This window comes from Gekko japonicus, unplaced genomic scaffold (genome assembly GCF_001447785.1).
Source record: "Gekko japonicus isolate JY-2015 unplaced genomic scaffold, Gekko_japonicus_V1.1 scaffold1905, whole genome shotgun sequence".
Classification (NCBI taxonomy): Eukaryota; Metazoa; Chordata; class Lepidosauria; order Squamata; family Gekkonidae; genus Gekko; species Gekko japonicus.
The window spans coordinates 215,418-241,008 of NW_015175418.1; the positions used below are offsets into that span (position 1 = coordinate 215,418).

The following is a 25,591-nucleotide window of genomic DNA, read 5'->3' on the forward strand; positions in this document are numbered from 1 at the left end:
CATCAGTTATCTGCATACTGTAAGTCGATGTGATCAACAGGATCGGACATCCAATAAACAACACAATACGGTTCGGATTGCAGAAGTCTGAAAAGAAGCGGACATCTGAAATCACATAGTAGGAGCATAAATCAAACTGTGCTGTATACGGAACCATTTCATTATAGTATGGCCCTATTGTTGTTTGTTACCATCAAGTCACAGCCATTTACAGTGGTGCCATAGGGGTTTCAAGGCAAGAGACATTCAGAGGTGGTTTGCCATTGACTGCTGCCATGTCATGACCCTGGACTTTCTTGGTTGGTCTCCCATCCAAATACAAGCTGGTTCGACCCTGCTTAGCTTCCAAGATCTGATGAGGTCGGGCTAACCTGGGATGTCCAGGCGCCCGTGTGGAAAAGGCCTGGCTGTATTTCCCATGTTTTCATGTCAAGAGCCTCCCTCCACTGTGCAGTTTTCGAAATGCGTCTTGGTTTCCCAATATTTATTCCAATTATGACCTCCTCTGTTTCCCTCTAGGAGCTCAGGTCAGCATCCTGTTTAACCCAGTTGACTCTTGTGCCAATGGGAACACTGCAGAGACTCATGCCCTTGCTCTTGCCAACGCACTCGCCAAATGAGCTCCTCTCCGTCCTGGGCTTGATGGCCAATAAACACTCTGAAGCCGTCTTCAGGAGAGACAGCAGTGGAGAGGAAGGCAGCAGCTGTCAGAAGAGGTAAAAGGGGGCTGGGTGATGTTTTAAGCAGGAAATTCCAGGTGCTTTAAAGGAATGTGTGGCTATAGAGCTGTTAGCAACAGAACAAGGAGACGAACGAGTACGCCCTTTTCTCAGGGGTTTTTGAAGAAGTGGGCTTAAAACAAAACCTCATGGACAATGGAGCTCGTGAGCCTCTGCCGGGGGACAGCCCTCCGTTTCCTGAAGCGGCCCTCTGGCTGTCCGTTCCCTCTCATCCGTGTCCACAGTCTACCCCGAGTGCCGGGTGGAAGTCCACCGGCAGAGTCACTCTGGGGGTGGTGCTGGAGGAAAGGGCTCTCCGGTGGCCGCTGGCTCAAGGTTTCCTAAGGCAGGAGAGGAGCAGAGGGGACTTGCCATGGCCGGCTTCGTTGCAGCAGCCTTGGCTTTCCTGGGAGGCCTCCCACCCAAATAGTAGCCGGGGCCAGCCCTGCTTGCCTTCTGATGACATGGGGCTAGCCGGGGCCATCCCGGTCGGGGCAGCACCAACCTGCAAAGTCATGGTTGAGACATCTGCCAGCTGTGTCCTGCCGCTGCCCCCCCCCAGCCGTCCAGCACAAACCCGCCTGTCCCGTTGGCCCCCTCCTCAGCCAAGCCGCTGCGCTGTGTCCCTTCCGGTCTCTTCCCTCCCCCTTTGCCTGTGGCATCCGTTTCACATCACCGGTCCTTCCAGCCTACCGGGGGGACGTGAAGGGGGAGGGACTCAGCGGAGAAGGCAGGGAGGTCTGGGACCCGCACTCTTGCCACTTTGTGCTCATGTCGAAGGGGTCCCAGCTGCTACTAAAATCGTTCGGGAAATAAGGCTTTTCCTGTTTATCTTTGCGAATGTGTCAAGCAGGTCTCTCTCCTCTGACTTTCCCTCAGGAGGAACCAACAGTCCTGGAAAACCTTAGAAATCAAATTGAAACAAGAGACGATAAAGGCCGACGTGGGGAAAATGAATTCTGTCGACAGGGATAGAAGGTCTGGAAGAGCTTATCCCCTGTTTGTGCGGGGTGGGTGGGCAAAAGCTGGGATTTCATTATGTGCCCTCTGTCATAGGACATATCTCGTGTGGAAATGTGGAAGCTGAGGGATTCACTGCCGGTGGGTGTAGTGATGGCCACAAACAGAGATGGCTTTAAAATTTGTGGAGGAGAGGTCCGTCCATCCGTCCGTGGCTACTAGCCCTGGTGACTGAGGACAGCCTCCCTAGCCTGAGGCGGCAAACGCCAAATCCCAGTGACCAGAGGCGGCATCGGGGGAAGGCCTCAGCCTCTGTCCCCTGTTGTTGGCCCTCCAGAGTACACTGTTGGAGGACAACTACATATTAAGACTCCGGTCTCATGCCCACTCGTGCCCTTGTGGAGTCCTGCAGGGAGACCCTGTTATCAGTACAGTGAAGCTGACAGATCAGATCTTCAGAATCACATCTCCATTTTTATCCTGCCAAAGGAGCTCCGGGCAGCATACAGGCCCCCCCCCTCATTTCCCCATCACAACAGCCCCGTAAAGGCGGATTGGCCTGAGAGCCAGTGCCTGGCTCAGGTCACCCCAGTGAGCTTTATGACAGAGGAGGATTTGAGCCCGGCCTGTAGACAGAATGTTTTGTTAGGGGGGCAACAAGGGGGCAGTTCAAAATAATCTCATCTGCCTCCCGAGAAGAGCTGGCTGGTGCCTGGGGCTCCAGACCCCCCCTTCTTTGCCCTAGCCCTGCCTTCCGTGCCATCTTTCTTTACCGGGTCACATTCGGTACCAGCGTGATCAGCGCCGGCAGCAGCGCCACTCCAAGCCAGGGACTGTCCGCCTTGGGAAGGGGAGACCTGGAGGAAGGGGAAGCCACTTCCCACTTTGGCGCTGGCGCTGCCACCGCCTTAGAGAACTACAGATTTCGTACTCCCCTGCAAGGGCCCTGTTTGGCCCGAAAGGGTGTGCAAAGCAGTTCTCTGGCCAATGTTCCCTCTAAGCTATAAAGTCTTGTGAGCAAAAATTCTACTTTGTGAGCTCCTGGCATTAAAGTTGTGAGCGAGTGATTTGGCTACTGCATAAATTAGTTTGCTCTGGAGCCCTCCTTTCCTGAGCTCACACTAACTCAGCTTAGAAGAAGAAGAAGAGAAGAGATTGGATTTATACCCCGCCCTTCACTTGGAGTCTCAGAGCGGCTTACAAACTCCTTTCCCTTCCCCTCCCCACAACAGACACCCTGTGAGGTGGGTGGGGCTGAGAGAACTCTGACACAAACTGCTCTTTTTCAAGGACAGCTGTGCCAGAGCTTGTGACTGACCCAAGGTCACATCAGCAGGTGCAAGTGGAGGAGTGGGGAATCAAACCCGGTTCTCCCAGATTAGAGTCCGCACACTTAACCACTACACCAAACTGGCTTAGAGGGAACACTGTCTCTGGCTGTGCCAGATCTGCCCTTCTCCCCTCCTTCGGGTGCGTGCTGGCTTCAGCCAAGGCAGTAGAGTGCACACGCACGCACACACACACTCCCTTCCTCCCTCTCATACAAGCGGGGGGGGGGGAGGACTAGTGACTCCTCCTCCTCCTCCTCACACTTCCCAGCCAAGAGAGACTTCCTTCTGACTGACAAGGCAGGAAGGCCTCCTTCTGACCCCTCCTGCTCCAGCTGATTGGGGAGGGGGCGTCACCCTTGTGGGGAACCCATGGCTGTGGGCCTGATTTGAACCCAGGTCTCCCAGTTCATCATAGTGCCATATTCTGACTGCTGTAGCCACCTTAAGCTGTGCCAGATCTCATAACAAACATTCAGCCTTGTGTAGTGTAGATTCCCCTCCCGGACCCTGCACATGACAGATGTTTGAAATGCTCCTTTTGCCTTTCTGAATTTAGTGTGCTGAAGCAGACACAGCTGGCCCTTCTGGAAAAGGCCACCTCCTTCCATCCAGAGTGCTTGCCGGAACAACTCCAGACAGAGGCTGCCAGCACTGCAGAGGTCATTGAGCTCTCAGGCACGAAAGAGAAGATATTTGTCTTCCGGGATCCTGCTTTTTCCGTGGGTTCTTCATCAAAGAAAAAGAAGAGCAGCTTTCTAAATTCAAAGAAGTTGGACTTGCTAAAGATGGATAAGTGAAATGTGGCAGGATTAACCTCTTACATTAAGTATGCCATAGAGCCCATTCCCCCCATTTGTATGGTAATTAGCTGAGCGAATGTGGTGTTTGGAGCAGGGATGTAGGAAGCTTTTGCTTTTTGGACTCCGTTACAGTTACCTGAAACTCAGAGAATTATATTTGTTCTCTCAAGATATGGAAGCAGTGAGCTTGTTCCTTGACAGTGTTCCTTAAGATGTTGGGGGCCTGCTCTTCCCCCTCCCCACAAGTGGATCGCTGCCACCAGAAAGACGAAAGGGGGATTTCGTGCTGGAGAGTGTTGGTGGCCCCAGCAAGTGGTTCAGTATATCCAGAAGCAGAGGTCAGCGTTCCTTTCTCCAGAGTACAACACGCAGTTCAGTTCTAGAACACAAAGGGATCACTGTTGTGGTGTAAAAGATGTTAGCCTTCAATAGCACTGAAAGTCACCTATTCTACTCCTGCAGACAGCTCCTGGCCCGTAGTCCACCAAAAGACACTCAAACATTCATATCTGAGAAATTAAAGCCATGTTAGCCCAGAAAACCATGTCACCATTTTTGGCTTACTTAAAAGAGCAGTGAAGTATGTCAGACACTTGCTAGCGCACCTGGCAAAGAGGTGCTGGTTTTTCTGCTTAGCTCTTTCTGGCGTTCTGGTTAGCAGTAAAATTTCTGATGTCTTTCCTAGATTACTTTGCACCTTGTACATATGATGTAGAATACAATGAATATTTCTAATAAAACAATGAAGATTGCTTCATTCTTTGGGTAAGTGATCCTTTTGCATGTTCCTGGCGAGCCAAACCAGTTTGGAAACGTCCTTGTCTCAGGCAGGTAGACACTTACGAGTGGGAGATACCCCCGCACTACTCTTCCCTCTGTCTTCTGTAAACAGCAGCTTTAGCTTAGCTTTCAATAAGAGATGGGCTATTGAGTCATCACTCACAACATCCTTTAGGCCCAAGGACTGATTCTCACACGTTTCTTCATCCCTTGGCAATGACAGCAGCAGCTTGTGTGATGGTTCACCGGGAGTATCCCAGCACCCTTCACTGAGCTGGAGCAGGAGGGAGACAGAGGGCCCATACCTGAGGCCGTGGACAGGTGATGATGACCTGGGATCTCTGTCGCTGCCCACTGACCCCCTCCGGTCAGGGATCTGCATTTCACTCTCCCCTTCCCAACAGGGCCTACAACAGTACTTGGCAGGTTTTTCAGTCCTGGTTGCTCTCTGTAGGGCTGAAGTGGTGGTGACCTCTTAGCCTTTCTCCAGTCAGGTTTGGATAAGGGTTTAAGTACAAGCACCCTTAAAAGAGAAGTAGCTGCCAGATCCATGGTCAGAGGGGCCAAGAAGGGGCAGAGTTTCTTTCACCACCCCCATGTCAGGAGATTTCTTAGAGAAACGTCCTTCTTGAACTCTCCTTGCTCCCTTCAGTTTCCCTCCTGGAATCTCAGCATGGTTCTGAAAGCTCTCTCTCAGGCCCACTTTGAGCCCATGGTCACCTGCCAGCTTAAGGAGCTCACCTTTAAGACAATCTTCCTGGTGGGCATCATATCTGCTAGGAGGATGTCAGCACGTTGGGCCCTCTCGGTAGATAAAGAGCTCTGCATTTTTCATAATGACAAGATGGTCCTAGTACTCACCCAACCTTTGTCCCAAAGGTCGATTCAACTTTTCATAGGTCGAAGCAATTAGTCCTCCCCTTCTGTCCTTTTGAACTATGGTGCTGGAGAAGACTCTCGAGAGTCCCTTGGACTGCAAGAAGATCAAATCAGTCAATCCTAAAAGAAATCAACTCTGACTGTTCCCTGGAAGGCCAGATAATGAAACTGAAGCTCAAATACTTTGGCCACCAAATGAGAAGCGAGCACTCACTGGAGAAGACCCTGATGCAGGGAAAGACTGAAGGTCAAAGAAGATGGGGACGGCAAAGGATGAGATGGTTAGACACTGTCATAGATGCAACGAAAATGAAATTGAGCAAACTTCAGAGGACGGCGGAAGACAGGAAGGCCTGGCGTGATCTGGTCCATGGGGTCGCAAAGTGTCGGACTCGACTGTGCGACTGAACAACAACAACCTGTCCTAATCCAAAACAAGAAAGAGAATGGCATTGACCCTTCTGTACGGTGGAGTTGTGGCATGATGGTGTTTTTGGACCCCCGTTGTAATGATCATCAGTGGAACCCTGAGTGGGGGGTGGAGCCACAACCCGCACAAGTGTGTCTGGCTCGGGATGGGTTTAACACAATCCCCGAGAACTATCGAGACTTGGGGAGGGTGTTCAAAGAAAGAGAGGCCGATGAGCTCCCCCCTCATTGGAAAACTGACAGTGCCATTGAGATCCTAGAGGGGCATAAAATGCCAAAATGGAAATTGTATGCCATGAACCCTGCCGAGAGGGAGGAATTACGATGGTTCATTGATAAAAACCTCGAACGTGGGTTTATTCGGCCTGCCACCTCCCCTTTTGCAGCTCCTGTCCTTTTCCGGAAAAAGAAGGACGGAGGGCTCAGATTGTGCACTGAGTATAGGGGTTTGAATGCGGTGTTGATGTCAAATGTCGTCATCAAAGACTTGTTGGGGGAGCCTGCCAAGGGGAAAATCTTTACTAAATTGGACCTGCAAGATGTCTATTTCCAAGTTCGAATCTGAGAGGGAGATGAGCACAAGACTGCGTTTAACACCCCTCTTGGACAATTCGAATATCTGGTCATGCCCTTCGGGCTGGCCGGAGCCCCTGGCGTGTTCATGAACTTCATCAACGAAGTCTTCCATAAGCACTTGTTCAAAGGAGTAGTTTGTTATTTCATCAACGAAGTCTTCCATAAGGAACTTCATCAATGAAGTCTTCCATAAGCACTTGTTCAAAGGAGTAGTTTGTTATTTGGATGACATGTTGGTGTATTCCCAAGACTTGGAACCACATGTGAAATTGGTGAGGGAGGTCCTAATGGCTCTCTATGATAACCAATTGTACGCCAAGCTATCAAAGTGTGAGTTCCATAAGACTGAGATAGAATTCTTGGGCTATTGGATTACCCAACAAGGGGTGAGGATAGATCATAAGAAAGTCCAGGACATGTTGGGGTGGGAGCTTCCAAAACCCAGGTGCCAGCTTCAGAGTTTCTTAGGACTCTCAAACTTTTATTGCGCCTTCATCCCCAACTTCGTGCAGGTGTCCCTACCTTTGACCAATCTGCTAAAGACTAAGGGAAGGGCCTGACGCCATGAAGGGGGGGAGTAAACTGGACTGGTCCCCAGACTGTCAGCAAGCTTTTGAAAACCTGAAGGCCCCAGCCCATCTCCAAAACCTGGCCCTTCACAGGCTCCCCAAATCTCCAGGGGGGAACGGAGGGGGGAAAGCTCTGAGGCAGCTGCCTTCTGGACTGAAGAATGTTTGGTCCCCACACTGGCGTTTCCTAGAGACTCTTTGAACCCCATCCAACCACCCACAATCAAAAGGGGGGGCACACAAGCTATAAAATAAAAGATTGGTAGTGTGCAAGCTACGTATGTGCTCCCCAAAAGTCTCTCGCTTGGAAACCTGCTGGACCAAGGCTGTCCTTATATGTAAGGTAAACAGAGATCCAAAACCAACAGTAGGTGGAGCCGACTGATTTTGGTTTTTGATTCTGGTTTTGTGCCCCATCTCCTTCCTTCGCACTAGAAAACACGCGACTCCCAATCCCTGTGCAGGTGCCAGCCTAATACAACCAATCCATCTACTACTGTGGTTGCAACAAGAGCACGGAAAAGCCCTGCCGTGTCCCCACTAAACGGAGGAGCAGGGCTTATGAGCAAAAAGGAGTCTACGAATACTGGATGTCTCAATTCGGTCCAGAACTCACCAAGAACTGAGGTCAAGATAGGGTTGACAACTCTTGTTTAGGAAAATCTTGGATATTTGGGGGGTGGAGTCTGGGGAGGGAACTCAGTGAGGATGTAATGCCCTCTGATTCACCTTCTGAAGTTGCCAATCTCCTGGAGAACTCATCTCTGTAGTCTCGATAAATACTTCTCTCTCTTTTTTTTTTGCTCCAACAACACTGTGAAGTAGGCCAAGTTGGGGGTTTGCAGCTGGTCTGAAGTCCCTCTGGCTGGATCCATGAATCTTTAGGTGGCTATCCAGAGAAGAAAACCCAAGAAGTAAATCGCTACAGTGCAATATCCAACAACTCGTTATCTTCTCCAGTTGCTTTGCAGCTGAGTAGGGATCTGAACACAGGTCCTCCCGTCGTCATCTAACACTCTCCTGCAAATGGTGCAAGCACTAGTGCCATAACAATAATTTTATTAGCTCATATGTAAGAGAGTAAATGCATGTGTATAAATTATTTCTCAGAGCAGCTGTTAGGATTGGTGTGTATATGAGCGGGTTGTGTTACAGTGAGGTGGTCATGTGACTAGACTGAGTACAGTGTTTGTCTGGTAAAAGATGGATGAGCCAGTGGGTGGAGCACCGGTGTGTGTTTTCCTGAAGCATGCATCTGGTCCACCAGTTGTTTGTTGCCTCCCATTCTGTTTTCTAAGAACATTTTCAAGCAAGGCTGTAATTCTCTGAAGTTCCTTATGTTTTCTAGATTCCTCCCCTTCTAGGTGTGAAGTTAAATTCTATCAAGCAGAAGGAAGGGGCTAAAAAAAAAAGGCAAATGTTCTACTGAGCCTGAAAACAACAATTAAAAAAAGACACAAGACAGAAGGTCATTAGGAGACAAAGAAGACATTTTATTCCATACAATGGAAGTGAGAGCCAGTTTGATGCTGTGGTTAAGAGTGGCAGACTCTAATCTGGAGAACTGGGTTTGATTTCCCCAGGCCAGTAGCCAAGATTTTGTGGCTTGTGGGGCAAATTCTTTTTCTGGTGGGGTTGAGGTTCTCAGTGCAGAAAGAAAAACCATTAAGCCAATAGAAAGCTGTTACCAGGATAGATCTCTAAATTGCAAGCTGTCAACCACTTTAGATGACAGTTCCCAGCTGCTGCAAGTTAATCACTTCTGCCAGCCTAAGCAATAATTCTGATAGTGAGCTGGCAGGTGGGGGTGATGACTTCTATAGTCAAGAAAGCTAACACTTAGGAAGAAAAACTCTCTTAAAGGAGATCAGTTTCTTGACACAGAGTTAGAAGGGATCCTAGAGGTCACCTACTACAACCCCCTTGCTCAGTGCAGGAATTAGTCAACTACGCTGCTTAAAGGAGCACACGACTTTAAAAAATGTTTTTAAATGATTGGAAAAAGCATTTACAGGATAAATTCTTTATTTATTTATTATTTATTCTTTGGATTTGTATCCCGCCCTCCCCAAAGGCTCAGGGCGGCTAACAAGGGCAAATGCCAGATTATAACAATAAAAACAATATAAATACAGTAAATACAGAATACTACAGTTAATTAAAATTAGTAAAAAAATAAAATGTCGGTGCTCCAATACTCACTCCGAATCATAAAACCAAGGTGGTGTTCTGAAGGTGTTACAGCTGAACCACAACAGCAATATATGTCCCCACAACCCTGTCGTCCACTAGGGACGTCCCACAACCCTGATGATACCTGCACCAGCGGTGATGGAAAGGCGTTGATGGAATAATGGTGGCGGCAGCTCCTACTCGAAAGCCTGGCGGAAGAGCTCCGTTTTACAGGCCCTGCGGAACTGTACAAGGTCATGCAGGGCCCGGATCTCTTCTGGGAGCTCATTCCACTAGGTAGGAGCCGCCACCGAAAACGCCCTGGCCCTGGTCACAGCAAGTTTGATGGTCTTGGGACCTGGAATATCCAGGAGATTTTGGCTCCCTGACCGTAGTGCCCTTGGGGGAACATGTGGGGAAAGGCGGTCCTTTCTTGTGGGGCTGTGCCTTTAAGAAAGGGGGCAGAGCCACCAATGCCCCACCTGGATTCCCCACTCCTTCACTTGAAACAGCTTGGGTGACTTTGCGTCAGTCACAGGTCTCTCAGAGCTCTCCCAACCCCACCTACCTCACAGGGTGTCTGTTGTGGGGGGAGGAAGGGAAGGAGATTGTAAGCTGCTCTGAGACTCCGAGTGAAGGGCGGAGTATAAATCCATTTCTCCTTCTCCTTGTCCTTTGAAGGCATTTCAGTTATTGCCACATCAAAAGAATCATAGTCATGTAAAGGATTTAAAGCAAGGGCTGTGCTTTGTTTGTGGGGGGGGGGGGTTGTTACCACCATAGTACTCATGGGAACTGGACATGCTTTAATATTTAAGCATCTGCTGTCCTTAAAAGAATGGATTCTCCTGATTCGGAGAAAAGCCAGCCAGTGAGAGACCTGCACGCCCTGGGGGGCTACTTGGACATTTCTCTGCACAATCAGCACTCAGCCCGTCTGCACTGCCGGCTACGGCCAGCTCATGTTGAGAACGTAGCCGGCTCGGCAGGGCATAGAGCAGCACTGTGGCCCAGGAAAAGATTTTCAGTCCCAGGGCGTCCAGGCAAGGGACTGTGACCATTCCATTGCTTTGGCACAACGTCACAATATTTACATTATAGACAGACGCTTCTGAACTTGGCACAAATGCTGTAACGAAATGGCTGCCAGGCAGAGGCAGCAGTTTGTTTTAAAATGGCTGCCAGTCTGGTAGTCCTCCGGAGGGGGGGGAGGTGCGCCATAGGGAACAATGGAGTTGCCATACTTCCCTGCCTACGTTTCCCAGCAGCTTTGGGGGGAAAGTGCAGGAAAGTAGGGACCAGTGTTCCCTCTAAACTGGAGTCTTGTGAGCAAAAATTCTACTTTGCGAGCTACTGGCATTAAAGTTGTGAGCGAGCAATTTGGCTGCTGCATAAATTAGTTTGCTCTGGAGGCCTCCTTCCTGAGTGGAGACAAAAACGTGTGAGCCGGGGGCTAAAAAACTGTGAGCTAGCTCACACTAACTCAGCTTAGAGGGAACACTGGTAGGGACCCACCCCAGGGGCAGAGCCAGGCAGATAAAGGCTTCTGCCCTCTAGGAAGCTGGGCAGTTTTGGCCTTTGCCTCCGCCTTGGATGACCGCTTCAAGGGGCGGTGTACAGGTGGGACTCCTGTTACCTCAGACTCCGTGGGCCATCCTGGCCACTCTAAATTGTGGTGGAGAGCCAGGAGGGTGGCAGTACTGGTGACCAGTCCTGAGGAGGGCTGGAGTTTCTCTCCAACAACAAGGAGGGGGAAAGCAAACCTTATCCTGAGCCCACAACCTCCAGTGGTAGAGAGAGGGTGAGTGTAGGGACAGGGGAATTGCGGTTTGATCCTGTTTATTTTCTGCCCGGTTGTGTTGAAGTGCCTGTGTTATTTTCTCTGCCTAACCTTGTATATAGTTTAAATCTTCTTTTTGAGTTATAAGACCTGGTAGTGGCTTGACCACTCAGCATGTTACCAGAGACAAAGGGAGGCCACGGAACACAAACGGGTCCAAACTGGAGGGGTCGCCAACTCTCCTGAGGTATTCACTTTCCTGGGTTGAGGAATCAGTCAGAGGGGTCTCACTGACCCTCTAGGAAAGTGGTGTGAATCCAGTGAGTGGTGGCAGCAACTATGGAAGGGAAATAGTCCCACCAGACAGGGTGGGCAGGCGAAAACAGGGGCTTGCAAGCCACAGAATGGGCTGCTTAGTCTCTCAGGGCTGAGGGTGGGTTCCCATTTTGCCACAAAGGCCTTGACAGTGCTGAACAGCAGCATAATGGTCCAGATTTCAAAATGGATTTGCTTCTTGTAATTCATGTAGACAGGATATTTCCACTGGTGTTGGACGGAACAACGTGTTGGGTGACAACTGCAGAATGGCTTCCTTCAATTTTTTGTTCTAGAAGGAACTGTAAAACATCAACATGTTGTCACTGTTCAGGCATGATTACTGGTGGGCCAGTGGTTTGTGCTTTTCACATTTGAATCAACTTTGCTGAGAGGAGGGTTGGAGAGAAGTCTTGGGGCATGCGCAAAGAGGCTGGTTCCGCCAGCCCTTTGAGCAATTGAATCGTCTGTGGGCATCGGTTGCAACTAGCTGCAGCAGCCCCGTGTGCAGCCCTGTCCCAGTACATTGTTGTTGTGTCCATCCTGAAGTTTGCCATGAGTTGGAAACGTTGCTCTGGTGTCTGTGCCATCCTTCTTCCCACTTTGTTCTTCCTTTCTGAGCCTAAGAAAGAAACAAAATGCACGGAGAGGCAGTCCTGAGGCTGAAGATCTATTGCCCCAATACCCACCCAAAAGAATACAGACACTTGGTAACCCTTGGTAGGAACAGGACCTTGGTATAGTTGGCAAGGACCCATTTATAAATTGCCAATTGCTGTAAATAAAGCAATTCGGCTAACAATTGGATTTATACCCCATGGCCCTTCACTACCCAAGGCTGACTCCTTCCCCTCCCCACAACTTGACAGAGACCTCTCTTTTTCAAGAAAAGGAGATTGGATTTATACCCCGCCCTTCACTACCCAAAGGCGTCTCAGAGCGGCTTACAAACTCCTTTCCCTCCCCCTCCCCACAACAGACACCCTGTGAGGTAGGTGGGGCTGAGAGAGCTCTTGACAGAGACCACTCTTTTTCAAGAAGAAGAGATTGGATTTATACCCCATGGCCCTTCACTACCCGAAGGTGTCTCAAAGCGGTTGACAAACTCCTTTCCCTTCCCCACCCCACAACAGACACCCTGGGAGGTAGAAGAAGAAGAAGAAGAAGAGGAGGAGGAGATTGGATTTATCCCCGCCCTTCACTATCTGAAGGTGTCTCAGAGCGGCTTACAAACAAACTCCTTTCCCTTCCCCTCCCCACAACAGACACCCTGTGAGGTAGGCGGGGCTGAGAGAGCTCTTGACAGAAACTGCTCTTTTTCAAGGACAGCTCTTATCTTATTGGAGCCGAACTTATAAGTATTTTAAACAAATAAGATGGAAGAGCGCAAGAGATCTAAAAATTAATTCAGTGGTATATGATACTTACTTTTCTCTGTTGAATATGAAGAATTCCTTCCTCACAGTTTCCAGGCACTGCTGTAGGTGTACGTTCTTTAAAAAGAGGATGATGAAATAAAAATAAATTAAGACAACCATACAGAAAGCTGCAGCAGCACAACTGAGTACAATCGAAGCTTGGTAACAGGGAATGGGACTAACTAACTTTCTTAAAGGACAGCTGTGTCTTGATCTCAGAACTTTTTAAAAAAGTGAATTTGCTCATTTTCAATGGACAGCAGAAATTTCATAATTTGAGATGCAAGCATTTGTAAATCCTGAAGTCAAATCATGATTGCGATAAACTGAAACATTTACAGAAGTTTCTGGAAATACATATAGAATGAACAGGGCCAACTTTGACAATGTTAAAAATGAAACTGAATGGTCTAAATCTTTCTGCCTTCCTTTTTGAGTGAAGGATCATGTTCCACCCTCCCCCACCCCCCCTTTACCAGTGGGTAGCTCTCTTGGTGTCATTTCTGGCTTTGTTCTTAGCGAGTCGTTTCTTCTTCTTATGAAGTGGTTTTGATTCTAGAATCATTTCTTCTAGTTCAAATGTTGGGTCACAATTCAACCTTCCTTTCTGTTGGGGGCAGAGAGGGCTTTTTCAAAAGATGTCTTTACATTTTGTTGTACAAACAACAAGAAGAAAACAAAAAGATACCTTCATGATCATAGAATCACAGAGTCGGAATGGGCCATACAGACCATCTAGTCCAACCCCCTGCCCAATGCAGGACCAGCCTAAAGCATCTCTGACAAATATTCACCCAGCCTCTTCCTGAAAGCTGTCAGTGAAGGGGAGCTAACCACCACCCTGGGCAGCTGATTCCACCTTTGAACCACTCTGACTGAAAAAGCTTTCCCTAATATCCAGCCGATACCTTTCTGCATATAATTTAAACCCGTTGCTTTGGGTCCTATCCTCTGCTGCCAACTGGAACAGCCCTCCTCCAAATGACAGCCTTTCAAATATTTAAAGAGAGCAATCATGTCCCCCCCCCTCAATCTCCTCTTCTCCGAACTACACATTAGCCTTTCCTTGTAGGGCTCAGTCTTCAGACCCCTGATCATCCTCGTCGCTCTCTTCTGCACCCTATCAATTTTGTCCACATCCTTTTTGAAGCGAGGCCTCTAGAACTGCAGACCATACTTGAGGTGCGGCCTGACCAAGGCAGTATACAGAGGGGCTATGACCTCCTGTGATTTCGATGCTATGGTGGGCCTTTTAATACAACCCAAGACTGGATTTGCCTTTTTTGCCACTGCATAACACTGACTGCTCATATTTAGTTTACAGTCCACTCTTACCCCCAAGATCTCTTTCGCACACACTACTCCCCAGAAACGTATCCCCCATCCAGTATTTGTGCTTGACATTTTTGTGGCCCAGATGTAATACTGTGCATTTATCTCTGTTGGATTCCATCCTGTTCACAACTGCCCACTTCTACAGAGTATTCAAGTCTTGGTGAATTTTAACTCTATCTTCTTGGGTGTTTGCTGCTCCTCCCATTTTGGTATCATGAGCAAATTTAATGAGTAGCCCTTCTACCCCTTCATCCAGATCACTGATAAAAATATTGAAAAGTACCAGGCTCAAAACCGAGCCCTGCGGCACCCCACTGGACACCTCCCTCCTATCTGATGAAACGCCATTGACCACCACTCTTTGGGTGCGGTCCTCTAACCAGTTCCCTGTCCACCAAACTGCCCTATAGTCCAGGCCACAGTCTTCCAGTTTGCCCATCAGAATGTCACGGGGAACCTTATCAAAAGCTTTACTGAAATCCCGGTAAATCACATCAACAGAGTTCCCACGATCCAGTAAGCTTGTCTCACGATCAAAGAAGGAAACCAGGTTGGTCTGACAAGATCTGTTGGGGACAAACCCATGCTGACTTCCCCGGATCACTAAGTGGTCCTTCAGATGCTTACAGATCGATCCTTTTAAAATCTGCTCTAATATCTTCCCAGCAACAGAAGTCAGACTGACTGGCCTGTAGTTTCCGGGGTCATCCTTCTTCCCTTTCTTAAATATTGGGATAACATTTGCTCTCCTCCAATCTTGTGGCACCTCCCCAGTCCTCCAGGAGGCCTTGAAGATGATGGACAGAGGCTCTGCAAGTTCTTTGAGCACTCTTGGGTGCACACCATCTGGCCCAGTGCACTCTTGGGTGCACACCATCTCGTCCAGTGCAGCCAGGTGCCTCTCCATAACCTCCCTGTCAATGTCAACTGGACACTTAGGTGTCCTGTTATGTCCTATACCATCTCTAGATGGGCTCGAGTGCTTTTCTCTGTCCTCCACCAGAGTTTCTCCTTCCAAAAGTGTTCCAATTGCCTCTTTTACCTTGCGTTTGCTCCTAACATATCGGTAGACCAGGACCAGAAAAGATACCAGTTTGCATTCATGCAGATGGCCATGCAAAAAAATCATATAAAAGGCACAGAAATATTCTTTTTTGGGGGTGAGTATTTTGTGTGTGTGTGTCTGGAAGTCATGGCTGGCTTCTGGCGACCCCTAGCGGGGCTTGGACATTTCAGAGAGGTGCCTTGCTATTGCTTGCCTCTGTGTCCTGGCACTGGTATTCCTTGGAGGTCTCCCATCTAAGTACTTGCCCGGGTCGGCCCTGCTTAGCTTCTAAGATCTGATGAGATCGGGCTTGCCTGGGCTATCCAGTCAGGGCACACAGAAATATTCTTGATATTACCAGCCTGCTTTTGAATTACAACATTTCTAAACATTTAGCAACAACAGCAAAACTACAAAGTGTGAAGACAGGAACAGACAACTATTCACCAAGAAGCTAGAAATTCAGGGCAGCCCTCAAAGAGTCAGTTTTCTGTGGAGAGCGGGAGAACTTCTGGCACTGGTATGAATCTCTTTGTGTGTGTGTGTGTTTTTTGAGCAGGCATTAGAGGGCTTTGGTGAACCCGGCCTGCACGAAAACAGCCTGCAGCACAGGGTTGCCATGCATCCCCTAGCAACGGGTGGGGGGAACTTACTGGCAGTAAACTCATGCCTCTATCGTCCATGATGTATTGATGACACTTCCGGAGTGCATGGAAAGTGATGTCCACGTCACTGGGGATATGGGGAGGCTCTGGTATTTGGGCAAAAACTCTAGAGTAGAAGCTGGTTTTATCATAGAGTTTTTGCCCAAATACCAGAGAGTCCCGAGCGATGTCATGACATCACTTCTGGTGTGCGTCAGAAACTGACGTTTCCATGTTCGCCAGTGTTCCCTTTCACCCAAGCTCTCTCCCTTGCTTCCTTTGCTAAGGGTAGACGCTCATTTGTTTATTTGAACGATGTCTCTCCCCGGCTCTTAGACTGCCCCTTTCCTATCCAGCTACACTCTCCTTCAAACACTGTCAGAAGAGGCTCATGTTGTCCCCCAAGCTCTAAAATACGTCCCCCTCACCCACCATCTCGGGAAAGAGGAAGTGGCACCGTCATATCGATGAACTGGAACATTGACTCACATTTGGTATGAAGCCCGGGACAAGGGATTTCTCAAGAACAGCATCCCAATTCATATCGGCTAAGTAGGGGGAGCTCTGCATATCCGAAAGGCTGGAAACCCGGCACTCTGGGTCCCTTGTGAGGAGCTGCAATTGAAAACGGTGGCACTCAGTTAGAGGTGGTAGTAGGAATTAAGAGCCTAGAGAACCATCTGATACTTCTTAGCAGACCAGGCATTAAAGTGAATGTAGAAGAAAAGAGGCTGAGATAAATCGTCCCTTGGATCCTGACCGGAGGCCTTTGGGAGCGCGCAGGGTCGGGCCAAGCCATTCTGCAGCCCCAGGGGCCTTTCCCCTGTGTTGTCAGGGGGGGCTCCGGAGACAGTGTTTCTGCATCCCACCTTGGACCTGGAGAGGGGGGGCGTGTGCCTCATCTGGTGCTGCCACAAGCAAGTCCATGATATGATAGGGTCTCTTTGGAAACAGGTGACCAGCGACACCCATCGCCTCCTCTCACCTCTGTTGGAGTGAGCGACTGAGCATGACTGGACAATGGGAAGGGGGGCTACGTTGCTCTAAGTGGGTATCAGTGTTATCTCCTTGAGTGGGATGCCTCTCTTTGTTCTTAACCTGGGAACTGCTCTCTGAACCCCACCCCACGTCCTGTGCCCTTGGTTCTATACTACTTGCCTCATGGCCCTTCATGGTCTCACACATTTCTACAGGCCCCTCCTGTAGAAATGGCATCCTCATACTTCCACGTACATGATGCTGGATTCAGCTGGCCTTTTGTGAAAGGGATTAGCGTTCTTTAGATTAGGTTTTTCTCTCTACTTTTGACTGCAACCTGAATGTGAACTGAATCTACTTGAAGAAATGCAAGTTTGACTTTTGCAATATACTTATTGGGAGTTTTATTTACTGCAGGCAATGTTATGTTTCTATGACTGGGCAAACTCTGCTGTATTAAGTACATATACCTATAACCTCAGCGTCAGCTGCTGATTTGGTTTCCCGAGCAGTTGCTCGGCTGGTGAGCTGGTCCAGGGAGTCCGGCTCCCAAGGAGGCCAATATGGCCAGGAGCAGGGGGGGGGGGGGGGATCTGTCACTCCCGTCCACAAGAGGTACGTCTTGCAGCTGCAACTTGCTAGACAAGTGTATTCTATACAAAAGCCGAGATAAAATATAGCCATGTTATTCAGACAGGTAACAAGAGAGTTTCGCTCTGCTCCTCTTAAGAATCCATGAAAAGACTCATTCTCACTGCCATTCACGAAGCTGAAACAGCACTGATCTAGGTAGGTGTGACTTGTCTCTGCTGGTGGGCTCTAAGGCCCCTGCCACACGGGGGGGAAATTGATGAGGCCAAAGTGCGGCCTTTTAAAGCTGCACCAAAAGAGATACGCGGCGGCGGGATCAGACAGATCCCGTGAGCCGCTGCGCAGTTGCTCCCCAGCACGATCAGATGCCGGGGGGGAAAGCCACGGAAGGGAGCGTGAGGCTGCCGGCTGCACATGTGTGCACATGCACAGTTCAGCTGGGAGCCTCCAATGCTCCTGAAGACGGGCGCTCCAGCGCTCCGACGGCCGCGCTTGCTGCGGCATTTCAGGTAAGTCCTTCCCTTTTGCAGGTTATTTTTTGCTCTGCGTTACTGGCCTGAAGGGACGGATCGGGGACGGGTGCACGGCGCTTCCCAGATGTTACGGTTTGATCACGCCCGTTTGCTGTGCCCCCGATCCGTCCCTCTTCCGGGCCAAAACCTCCCGTGTGACCGGGGCCTAAGACAGCTTTCTTTTCGATATCTGTTAGAATAGATTTTATTGGACAGAGAAAACAAACAAACAAGGACTCAGGTTGCCCAGACTGTTGGAAGTGAAGGACTGTGAAGTGTCTCGTAGTGCCTCAGCAGGACGAGCGAGGTGGACAAGTCAGATCCTCCTGTCAACTTTCCCTTGTCTGCTCTGCTGCTCTCTCTCTCTCTGTTACCTAGATTGCTATTTTTAGGGACTTCCTTTCTTCCAGTTCCCTCTTTCCCCTTTACTGCTCTCTCTCCAACCTCCAAGAGGACAACCCATGTCCCATTTCCAAGTTAGATGGCTAGCTACAGCGCCCACCTGGCCTTTCCTATCACAGTATGGATTTCTTTAAGGGTTAAGAATACCTTTTCTTAACACAACCCGCCTTATGCGGACTTTATTCTAAGGCGCCCCCTCCTTTCTGCTGGTGCACAGCCAGCACCTCCTGATCGCGTCTTGGGGAGGAGTCAGCACCAGCGTTCCCTCTAAGCTGAGTCCGTGTGAGCTAGGTCACAGTTTTCTAGCCTCCGGCTCACACATATTTGTCTTAGCTCAGGAAGGATGGGGCTCCAGAGCAAATTAATTTATGCAGCAGCCAAATCGCTCACTCACTAACTTTAATGCCAGTAGCTCACAAAGAGGAAGTTTTGCTCACAAGACTCCACAGCTCAGAGGGGGCATTGGTCAGCACCAGTTCCGCCCTCCTGGGTGGCCCCTTCTGTCTCTCCCAAGAGGACCCCTTTTCCTCCTTACCTGCTTGAGCAGTGCCACCATGCCCTTGCACCAAGCAGAGGAGTAATGAACTTGCTCTATTTTGAACATGCTGAGGATCTCTTCGATTGGTGTGACAGAGCGGATTTCATATGGCCTCTGTGGCAAAATATAAAGAGGAACCAAACAAAGTAAAATGGTAGCAAACAGCAGCATTTGATATAAGTCCACTATTAAAAACATGGTCTTTCAGGACCAAATTGCACATCACCTGCCAGGGTGTGCAGATAAAGATACTGTACTTGTATCATTGTTAATATTCTGGCAATAAATATGGAATCATAAGTATGATAGCAGGCAAACCATGATGCCTGGACTACAAACATGGAAGCTGTTGCCCGATTTTTAAAAAGGCTACATATTTACCCAGCCCCGCAGTAATTCATATGTTGTGATTCCTAAAGACCACCAGTCTACAGGGTATGAGTATCCTGGACCTCCATCCAAGAATGTCTGGAATATTTCTGGAGCTGAAAAAATAAAAATAAAAAAAAAGTCTTACATTGGAATGATCAGCGACTGGTAATTATTTCTTGGATAAAGTTTGAGTCAACTGGCACTTTGAAGACCAACAAACCTTGTTCTGTTGCTTCAGACCAACACGGCGACCCGCCTGTCCCTTCCTCCCCCAGGCTTAGGGTGGTGCACAGGGCGCTCTTCCCTCCTTCCCATAACCTGTGTGGCAGGTCAGGCTGAGAGAAGGGGCCTGGCCACCCAGCGACCTTCCACGGCAGAGTGGGGATATGAACTTTGACCTACTTGCTCTAGGTTGCCCCTTGTAAACCAGACACGCTGTCAGGCCCAGTTAAACATAAAGGGTTTAATCCGTTCAGAGTCAAACGGATGAACCACTTTGGTCCAGTGGTTAGACTATGAAATTCCCCTTTGGCTGTGAAATTTTACTACATACTGTAACAGGCCAGTTTGGTGTAGTGGTCAAGTGTGCGGACTGCAATCTGGGAGAACCGAGTTTGATTCCCCACTCCTCCACTTGCAGCTGCTGGATAATCTTGGGCAAGCCACAGTTCTCTCAGAGCTGTTCTCTAAAGGACAGTTCTGGAAAGAGCTCTCTCAGCCCCACCGACCTCACAGGGTGTCTGTTGTGGGGAGGGAGTTTGTAAGCCGCTCTGAGACACCTTCTTCTTCTTCTTCTTCTTCCCCTGCTGGTGGCGGGGGGGGGGCGCGGGCGCCTGGCAACCCTCCTCCCTCCTCTCCCAGAGGTAAACAACTCTATCCTGCTACCAGGCAGAGCTACTCCTCAAACTGTTTGCTTTCTTGCTGAGGCTTATAGGAAAGCTTGTGACAAATGCCAAAAGGTGAGCCATCAGCCTTCACGCAGACCCTGCACAGAGCCATTGGGGCTCAGGACTCAAACACCGCTTCATTCACATGCTGCCCTCATTGATCCATAGCCTAATATATCTATTTAAGTACAAGGCACGTTCTTAGCTTGTGGTGTGTGCATTTCTTTCCTTCAGACCGTAAACAACCAGCCCACAGGGTTAAACAGAGAGTTAATTTTTATTTATGGTTTGAACATAACTTTAGAGTAAATTGGATAGAGTAACTTACAATTCCAAAGGGTCAAAAAGTTTGGGGACCCCTGTACTACAAGACAGGACATCATGAATGTGGGACACCTTGGCTGAAGTCGGTTCCCAGTTCCTTAGTTGCACTTCCTAGTTCCTTATTTACATCCAACCACAAATATTGAGGAGTTTTCAAAACCTCTGCACCCCAAAATAAGTTTTGAACCACTACATATCATATATTGCCACATTAAGAGGACTCTGCATTTCTAAGGGACCGTTGTTGTTTCCTGGTCCAAAGCCTGTTTTTGTGTGGGTTAAGCAGGACATCCCCTGAACTGGGGGAAGTTGTATCCCAAACTAATCACACATTCCCACAATGGACATTTCCATAGGGTTGCTGGCGTGGGCATTCTGGGAGCTGGAAGCATCGCCCCCGACATGCAGATATTGCTTTGCTATGATTGTACACGAGCATCTTCAGTGATAGTTACACACTTCAGTGTTCCAGCCGGAGAAGTGAATGCTTCATTTTGGAGTCTTAACAAAATGCTCTTCTAATGTAAAAAGCTGCAGCTGTAAGGCATAATGTCTATTTCATTGTTTTTGAATTTGTTCTTATTTTTACAGTATGTCATTTGCGTTTATCTTTCAATGCCCATTCATTTTGCTGCTGCATCTTTATGTAAAGGCAACCCCAGTCCAAAATGGACAGCAGAAAGGAAGTGCCACTCCAGCCCATCTATCTGTTCCCAATGTTTCACTTTTGCTGGTTTGTCTTTCTCTGCCCTCTTCCCTGCCATCTTTATGGATTGTTTACCTTTATGCAAACTTGCTAAAGTCTCTGAAATATGCCCATATGCTTATGGTAAGTCTCTCAAAACAGATTTCAACACTTTTCTTCCAGTCCCCCCTTAGTATTTCGATGTTTAGTTCATGTAGCTTTCTTTTTAAATTCTCGCATTCGCTTTAACCCGACTCACTGTTCATTGTTGGTCATACGGCCTCACTCGGCACACGTTCAAAATGCTCGATCTCCGATGCTTGTCCTGGTCAGTGGCTCTAGATCCATATGGACACTCAGTGGCAGGACTGCCAGGCAGTGTTCCCTCTAAGCTGAGTTAGTGTGAGCTAGCTCACAGGTTTTTAGCCTCCAGCTCACATATTTTTGTCTTTGCTCAGGAAGGGTGGCTCCAGAGCAAACTATTTTATGCAGTAGTCAAATCGTCTGCTCACAACTTTAATGCCAGTAGCTCACAAAGTAGCATTTTTGCTCACAAGGCTGTACAGCTTAGAGGGAACATTGCTGCCAGGGTGGAGGAGTGCCTCAATTCCCCAGCATCGCGCTGGTGAAGAGGTCGCCCCTCAAAAGCCCCATGGCTAGGAGCCTTTTGCCAAGGCTCCGGGGGGTGCGCAGATCACATCCCCGAGTGGTCCGGGAGATGTGTCCGCCAGCGTGTCGCCATAAACCAGAAGTCTCAGGTTGTAACTTCTTTCTCATTTGACTCTTCCAGTGTACTTTACTGCTATGATGAATTATGAGCCCAGATATTCTACCACTTGCAGTGTTAGAAGGCTGTGTCACTGGGGTTCCACACAGTGAAAAGAGTCTGCTCTTGTAACTATAGGCCCATTGAGGATTCATCCCATGTCACGTTCCAGTGTTCAAAATTAAAGACTGCGCACAAAAGATTTCTGGGGAGCATCACATCTCGTTTCCCAGTTAAGTTCAGAGCAGGATAAACTAGTATTATTCTTGGCAGATGGGGATAAATTCATTGTTTTCCAAATAGGTTCGTTGCCATTGTCAAAAAGATACAGGCACACTGATGGAAGCTTGGCTGACCTCCATACTTCTTGCTATTCTGAGTCATTACCGTTTGGATTGTAAGGTGAATTATCATGGTTTTAATTAGGGATATTTTAAATTATTATCATGTATCTTAATTTCTTTGATGAAAATTTGTGGAAATGTCTTGTTCTTATTTTGATGCAATTGTTGTGTTGTTGCTGTGGTTTATTTGTTGATGCAGTAAAGACTGACCAACTGTATTGTGACAGCACCTGTAAGACTTGGGCCGATTTCGCGCAAGGAGCTGCGCTACTGTCGCACCTCCCTTTGCCTCGTTTCCATTGGTCAATTTCCCACTCGAAGCCACGTGGCTGCATTTTGACCCGCGGCTTCGTGATCCTGTTTCCTTAGGATCACAAAACCGCGGGGGAAATTGGGCGAAGCTGCGGGTTAAAATGTGACTGCGCAGCTTCGAGTGGGAAACTGACCAATGGAAATGGGGCAAAGGGAGGCGCAACAGCGGCACAGCTCCTTGTGCGAAATCAGCCTTTGACCTGGCTCTCTTCCTTGAATGATCTGGTCTGTGTATATGCCAAAGAGCTGCAAGGGTATGTGCCATAGAACCATAGAGCTGGAAGGGTCCTCAAAAGTCACCTAGTCCAACCATCTGCACAGTACAGGAAATTCACAACTACCTCTGCTATGTGCTCACTTCAGTTGCATTTCCAAAAGAGAAACCGAAAAGCCGTCATGCACACACATGTATTGCCGAAACACTGTAAAAAAAACAGTCCTTATGAGGCTGTATATAGGATTTTATTGAACTTCCTTTCTGTAGGGGTGAGGGGCCTGGGCTCAGTGGAAGAGTCTGCACTTTGCCTGCAGAAGGTCCCGGGTCCAATTCCTGGCAGCATCTCCAGTTGAAAAGGGCTGGGCAGGAGGTGATGTGAAAAGACCTTTCTCTGCTTGAGACCCTGGAGAACTGCTGCTGGAGTAGACAATACTGACCTCAATGAACTGATTCAGTATAAGGCAACTTCATCTCTGTTCAGTAAAATGCTGCTGGAAAATCCATGCAGTAGAGTCCATTTCTGATTTCTCCCTTAGCCATATCCATTTTTAAATTAATTTATCACTAGCTGTTCCCTCGGAGGCCAGATAATGAAACTAAAGCTCAGCTACTTTGGCCACCGAATGAGAAGGGAGCACTCACTGGAGAAGACCCTGATGCTGGGAAAGACTGAAGGTCAAAGAAGATGGGGACGGCAAAGGATGAGATGTTTAGACAGTGTCTTAGATGCAACGAACATGAAATTGAGCCAACTTCAGAGGACGGTGGAAGACCGGAGGGCCTGGCGTGATCTGATCCATGGGGTTGCGAAGAGTCGGACTCGACTGTGCGACTGAACAACAAAAAAGCGTATAGTGGTCCAAAGCCAGCTGGTCCTGCAGGAAATCTTCTGAAATTTGATACATTACTTCAGCAGCAGATGACATGTTCACAACCAGCTTCTGGCATGGACTCATTTTTTTTACGCCTTCCTCTGCTGCCTGTCCAGGTTACCAATCAAATAAAGATTTGTTCTTGGCCTTCGGCTGGCAGGCCTTGCACAAGACAGCTGGCCTCATACTGTTTGGGGATGCCTCGCTGAGGTTACACACAGAAGGTGCCTATTGTGAGGGTCAGCCAAAAGTCGAGGCCTCGGCTCTGGTGGCTCCGGGCGCCCCCTCATTCCTCCCTGCTTCCCTTCTGCCTTTGGCTCTGCTCTGACTGCCTTCTGGCAAGGAGGAATAATTTTGGAAAACTGGCCATAAACTTCTGGCATAAAGCAAATGTGTTCCTTTGAAATGTGCAAGCGTATGAGAACAATAAAACAATCAGTTTAGAGATGAGATTGGGTGGCAACCGCTTTCTCAGGATCCGAAACTGGTAAAGGAAGTCATTGTGATGACACTGAGGGCGCTTCCACACATAGATCCTAGGAGCATAGATTTGGAAGGGGCCATACAGACCGTCTAGTCCAACCCCCTGCCCATGCTAAATAATGCAGTTTCAGTCCACTTTAGCAACCTTTTGCAAGTGGATTTTGCCATTTCACACAATAAAATCCAGTGTGTTATTTAGTGTGTGTGAAAGCGCCCTGAGTATAGATGATCATATTGTTTATTTATTTGAATTTTTACCCCGCCCTCCCAGCCAGAGCCCGCTCAGGGCGGTTTACATAAAACAGATAACTACATTAAAAGTATAAATTACGGTTAAACAATTCTAAAACCATAATAAAGTGCTAGTAATAGTTGGTAATTGTTGTTGTCCATCAACGGTAGCAGCCATCATTCACAGTTCTCAGCTCATAGTGTTCGTCTTGGTCATTCTTGCAGAGCTTGGTGTTCTTTAGGCTGTTGGTGGCAGTTTCCAGAATCCAGGGCCCTCTCCCATTCCACCATCCAATGTTCTTCATTGGTGGTGGCGGCGGCTCCCAAAAGCCTGGTGGAAGAGCTCCGTTTTACAGGCCCTGTGGATCTCCTCTGAGAGCTCATTCCACCAGGTTGGGGCCACCACCGAGAAAGCCCTGGTCCTGGTTGTCGACAGCCTAGCCTCCTTAAGACCCAGGAGGGCCAGCCAGTTCTGAGCTCCTGAGTGCAGTTCTAGCTGGGGAAAGGTGGTCCCTCAGGTATGTAGGTCCCTTACCATGTAGGGCTTTGAAGGTTTCTACAGGACACTTATGAAAGCCTATGAGATGGCAGTGAAGGCTGCTAAGAAGGATTTCTATGCAGCCTCTATTGCATCTGTGGGCTTGTGCACAGCCCAATTATTTAGAGTTATTCAGTCCATTACAACTCTGCCTCAGGGCAGACCAAATAGCAGGGAATTGGCTATCGGCTGTGAGGCATTTGCGAGCTATTTCGCAGATAAGATCACGGCACTCCGCCAAGACCTCCCAGCCACAATTGAGACAGTAAAGGAACTGGAAGCCCCTTGTCCATCTTGTTGCCCGCTATTGGACCACTTCGATCAACTCACCCGGGAGGAGGTTGACAGAACCCTGGCAGCTGTGAGGCCTACTACTTGCCTCCTTGACCCCTGCCCTTCCTGGCTAGTGAAATCTTGCGGGGAGAGCATTTGGACCCCTCTGGAAGAAATCATCAACTTGTCCCTATCTACTGGGACTTTTCCAGAGGCTATAAAGGAGGCGGTTGTTTGCCCGCTCTTGAAAAAGCCATAGTTGGATCCAACAGTCCTGACCAACTACCGCCCAGTGTTGAACTTACTTTTCCTGGGTTAAGGTGGTTGAGAGAGCGTTGGCTGAACAGCTCCAGGCCTTCCTGGATGACGCTTTCATCCTTGATCCTTTCCAGTCCGGCTTCCGCCCTGGCCATGGGACGAAGACGCCTCTGATCACCCTTATAGATGACCTCCATAGACATCTGGACCAAGGTGGGTCAGTGCTGCTGTTGTTATTAGGTTTAATGGCAGCGTT

The 25,591-nt window shown here is 48.6% G+C and overlaps 2 protein-coding genes across 2 annotated transcripts in view; one reads left to right on the forward strand and one right to left on the reverse strand.

Annotated features, from left to right (window-relative positions):
- The window catches only part of EVC2 (Ellis van Creveld syndrome 2), a 72,774-nt gene extending 68,272 nt beyond the window's left edge, over positions 1-4,502 (forward strand). Inside the window, exons 19-21 of the mRNA XM_015425777.1 lie at positions 520-716; positions 1,599-1,697; positions 3,567-4,502. Coding sequence (XP_015281263.1) covers positions 520-716; positions 1,599-1,697; positions 3,567-3,807 — 537 coding nt within the window. The 3' untranslated portion in view covers positions 3,808-4,502. The remainder of the gene's footprint in view (positions 1-519; positions 717-1,598; positions 1,698-3,566) is intronic.
- Positions 4,503-11,796: 7,294 nt separating this feature from the next.
- Positions 11,797-25,591, reverse strand: part of STK32B (serine/threonine kinase 32B) — a 58,433-nt gene continuing 44,638 nt past the window's right edge. Inside the window, 7 exon segments of the mRNA XM_015425776.1 lie at positions 11,797-11,932; positions 12,739-12,803; positions 13,205-13,218; positions 13,221-13,335; positions 16,242-16,367; positions 18,771-18,887; positions 19,155-19,258. Coding sequence (XP_015281262.1) covers positions 11,797-11,932; positions 12,739-12,803; positions 13,205-13,218; positions 13,221-13,335; positions 16,242-16,367; positions 18,771-18,887; positions 19,155-19,258 — 677 coding nt within the window.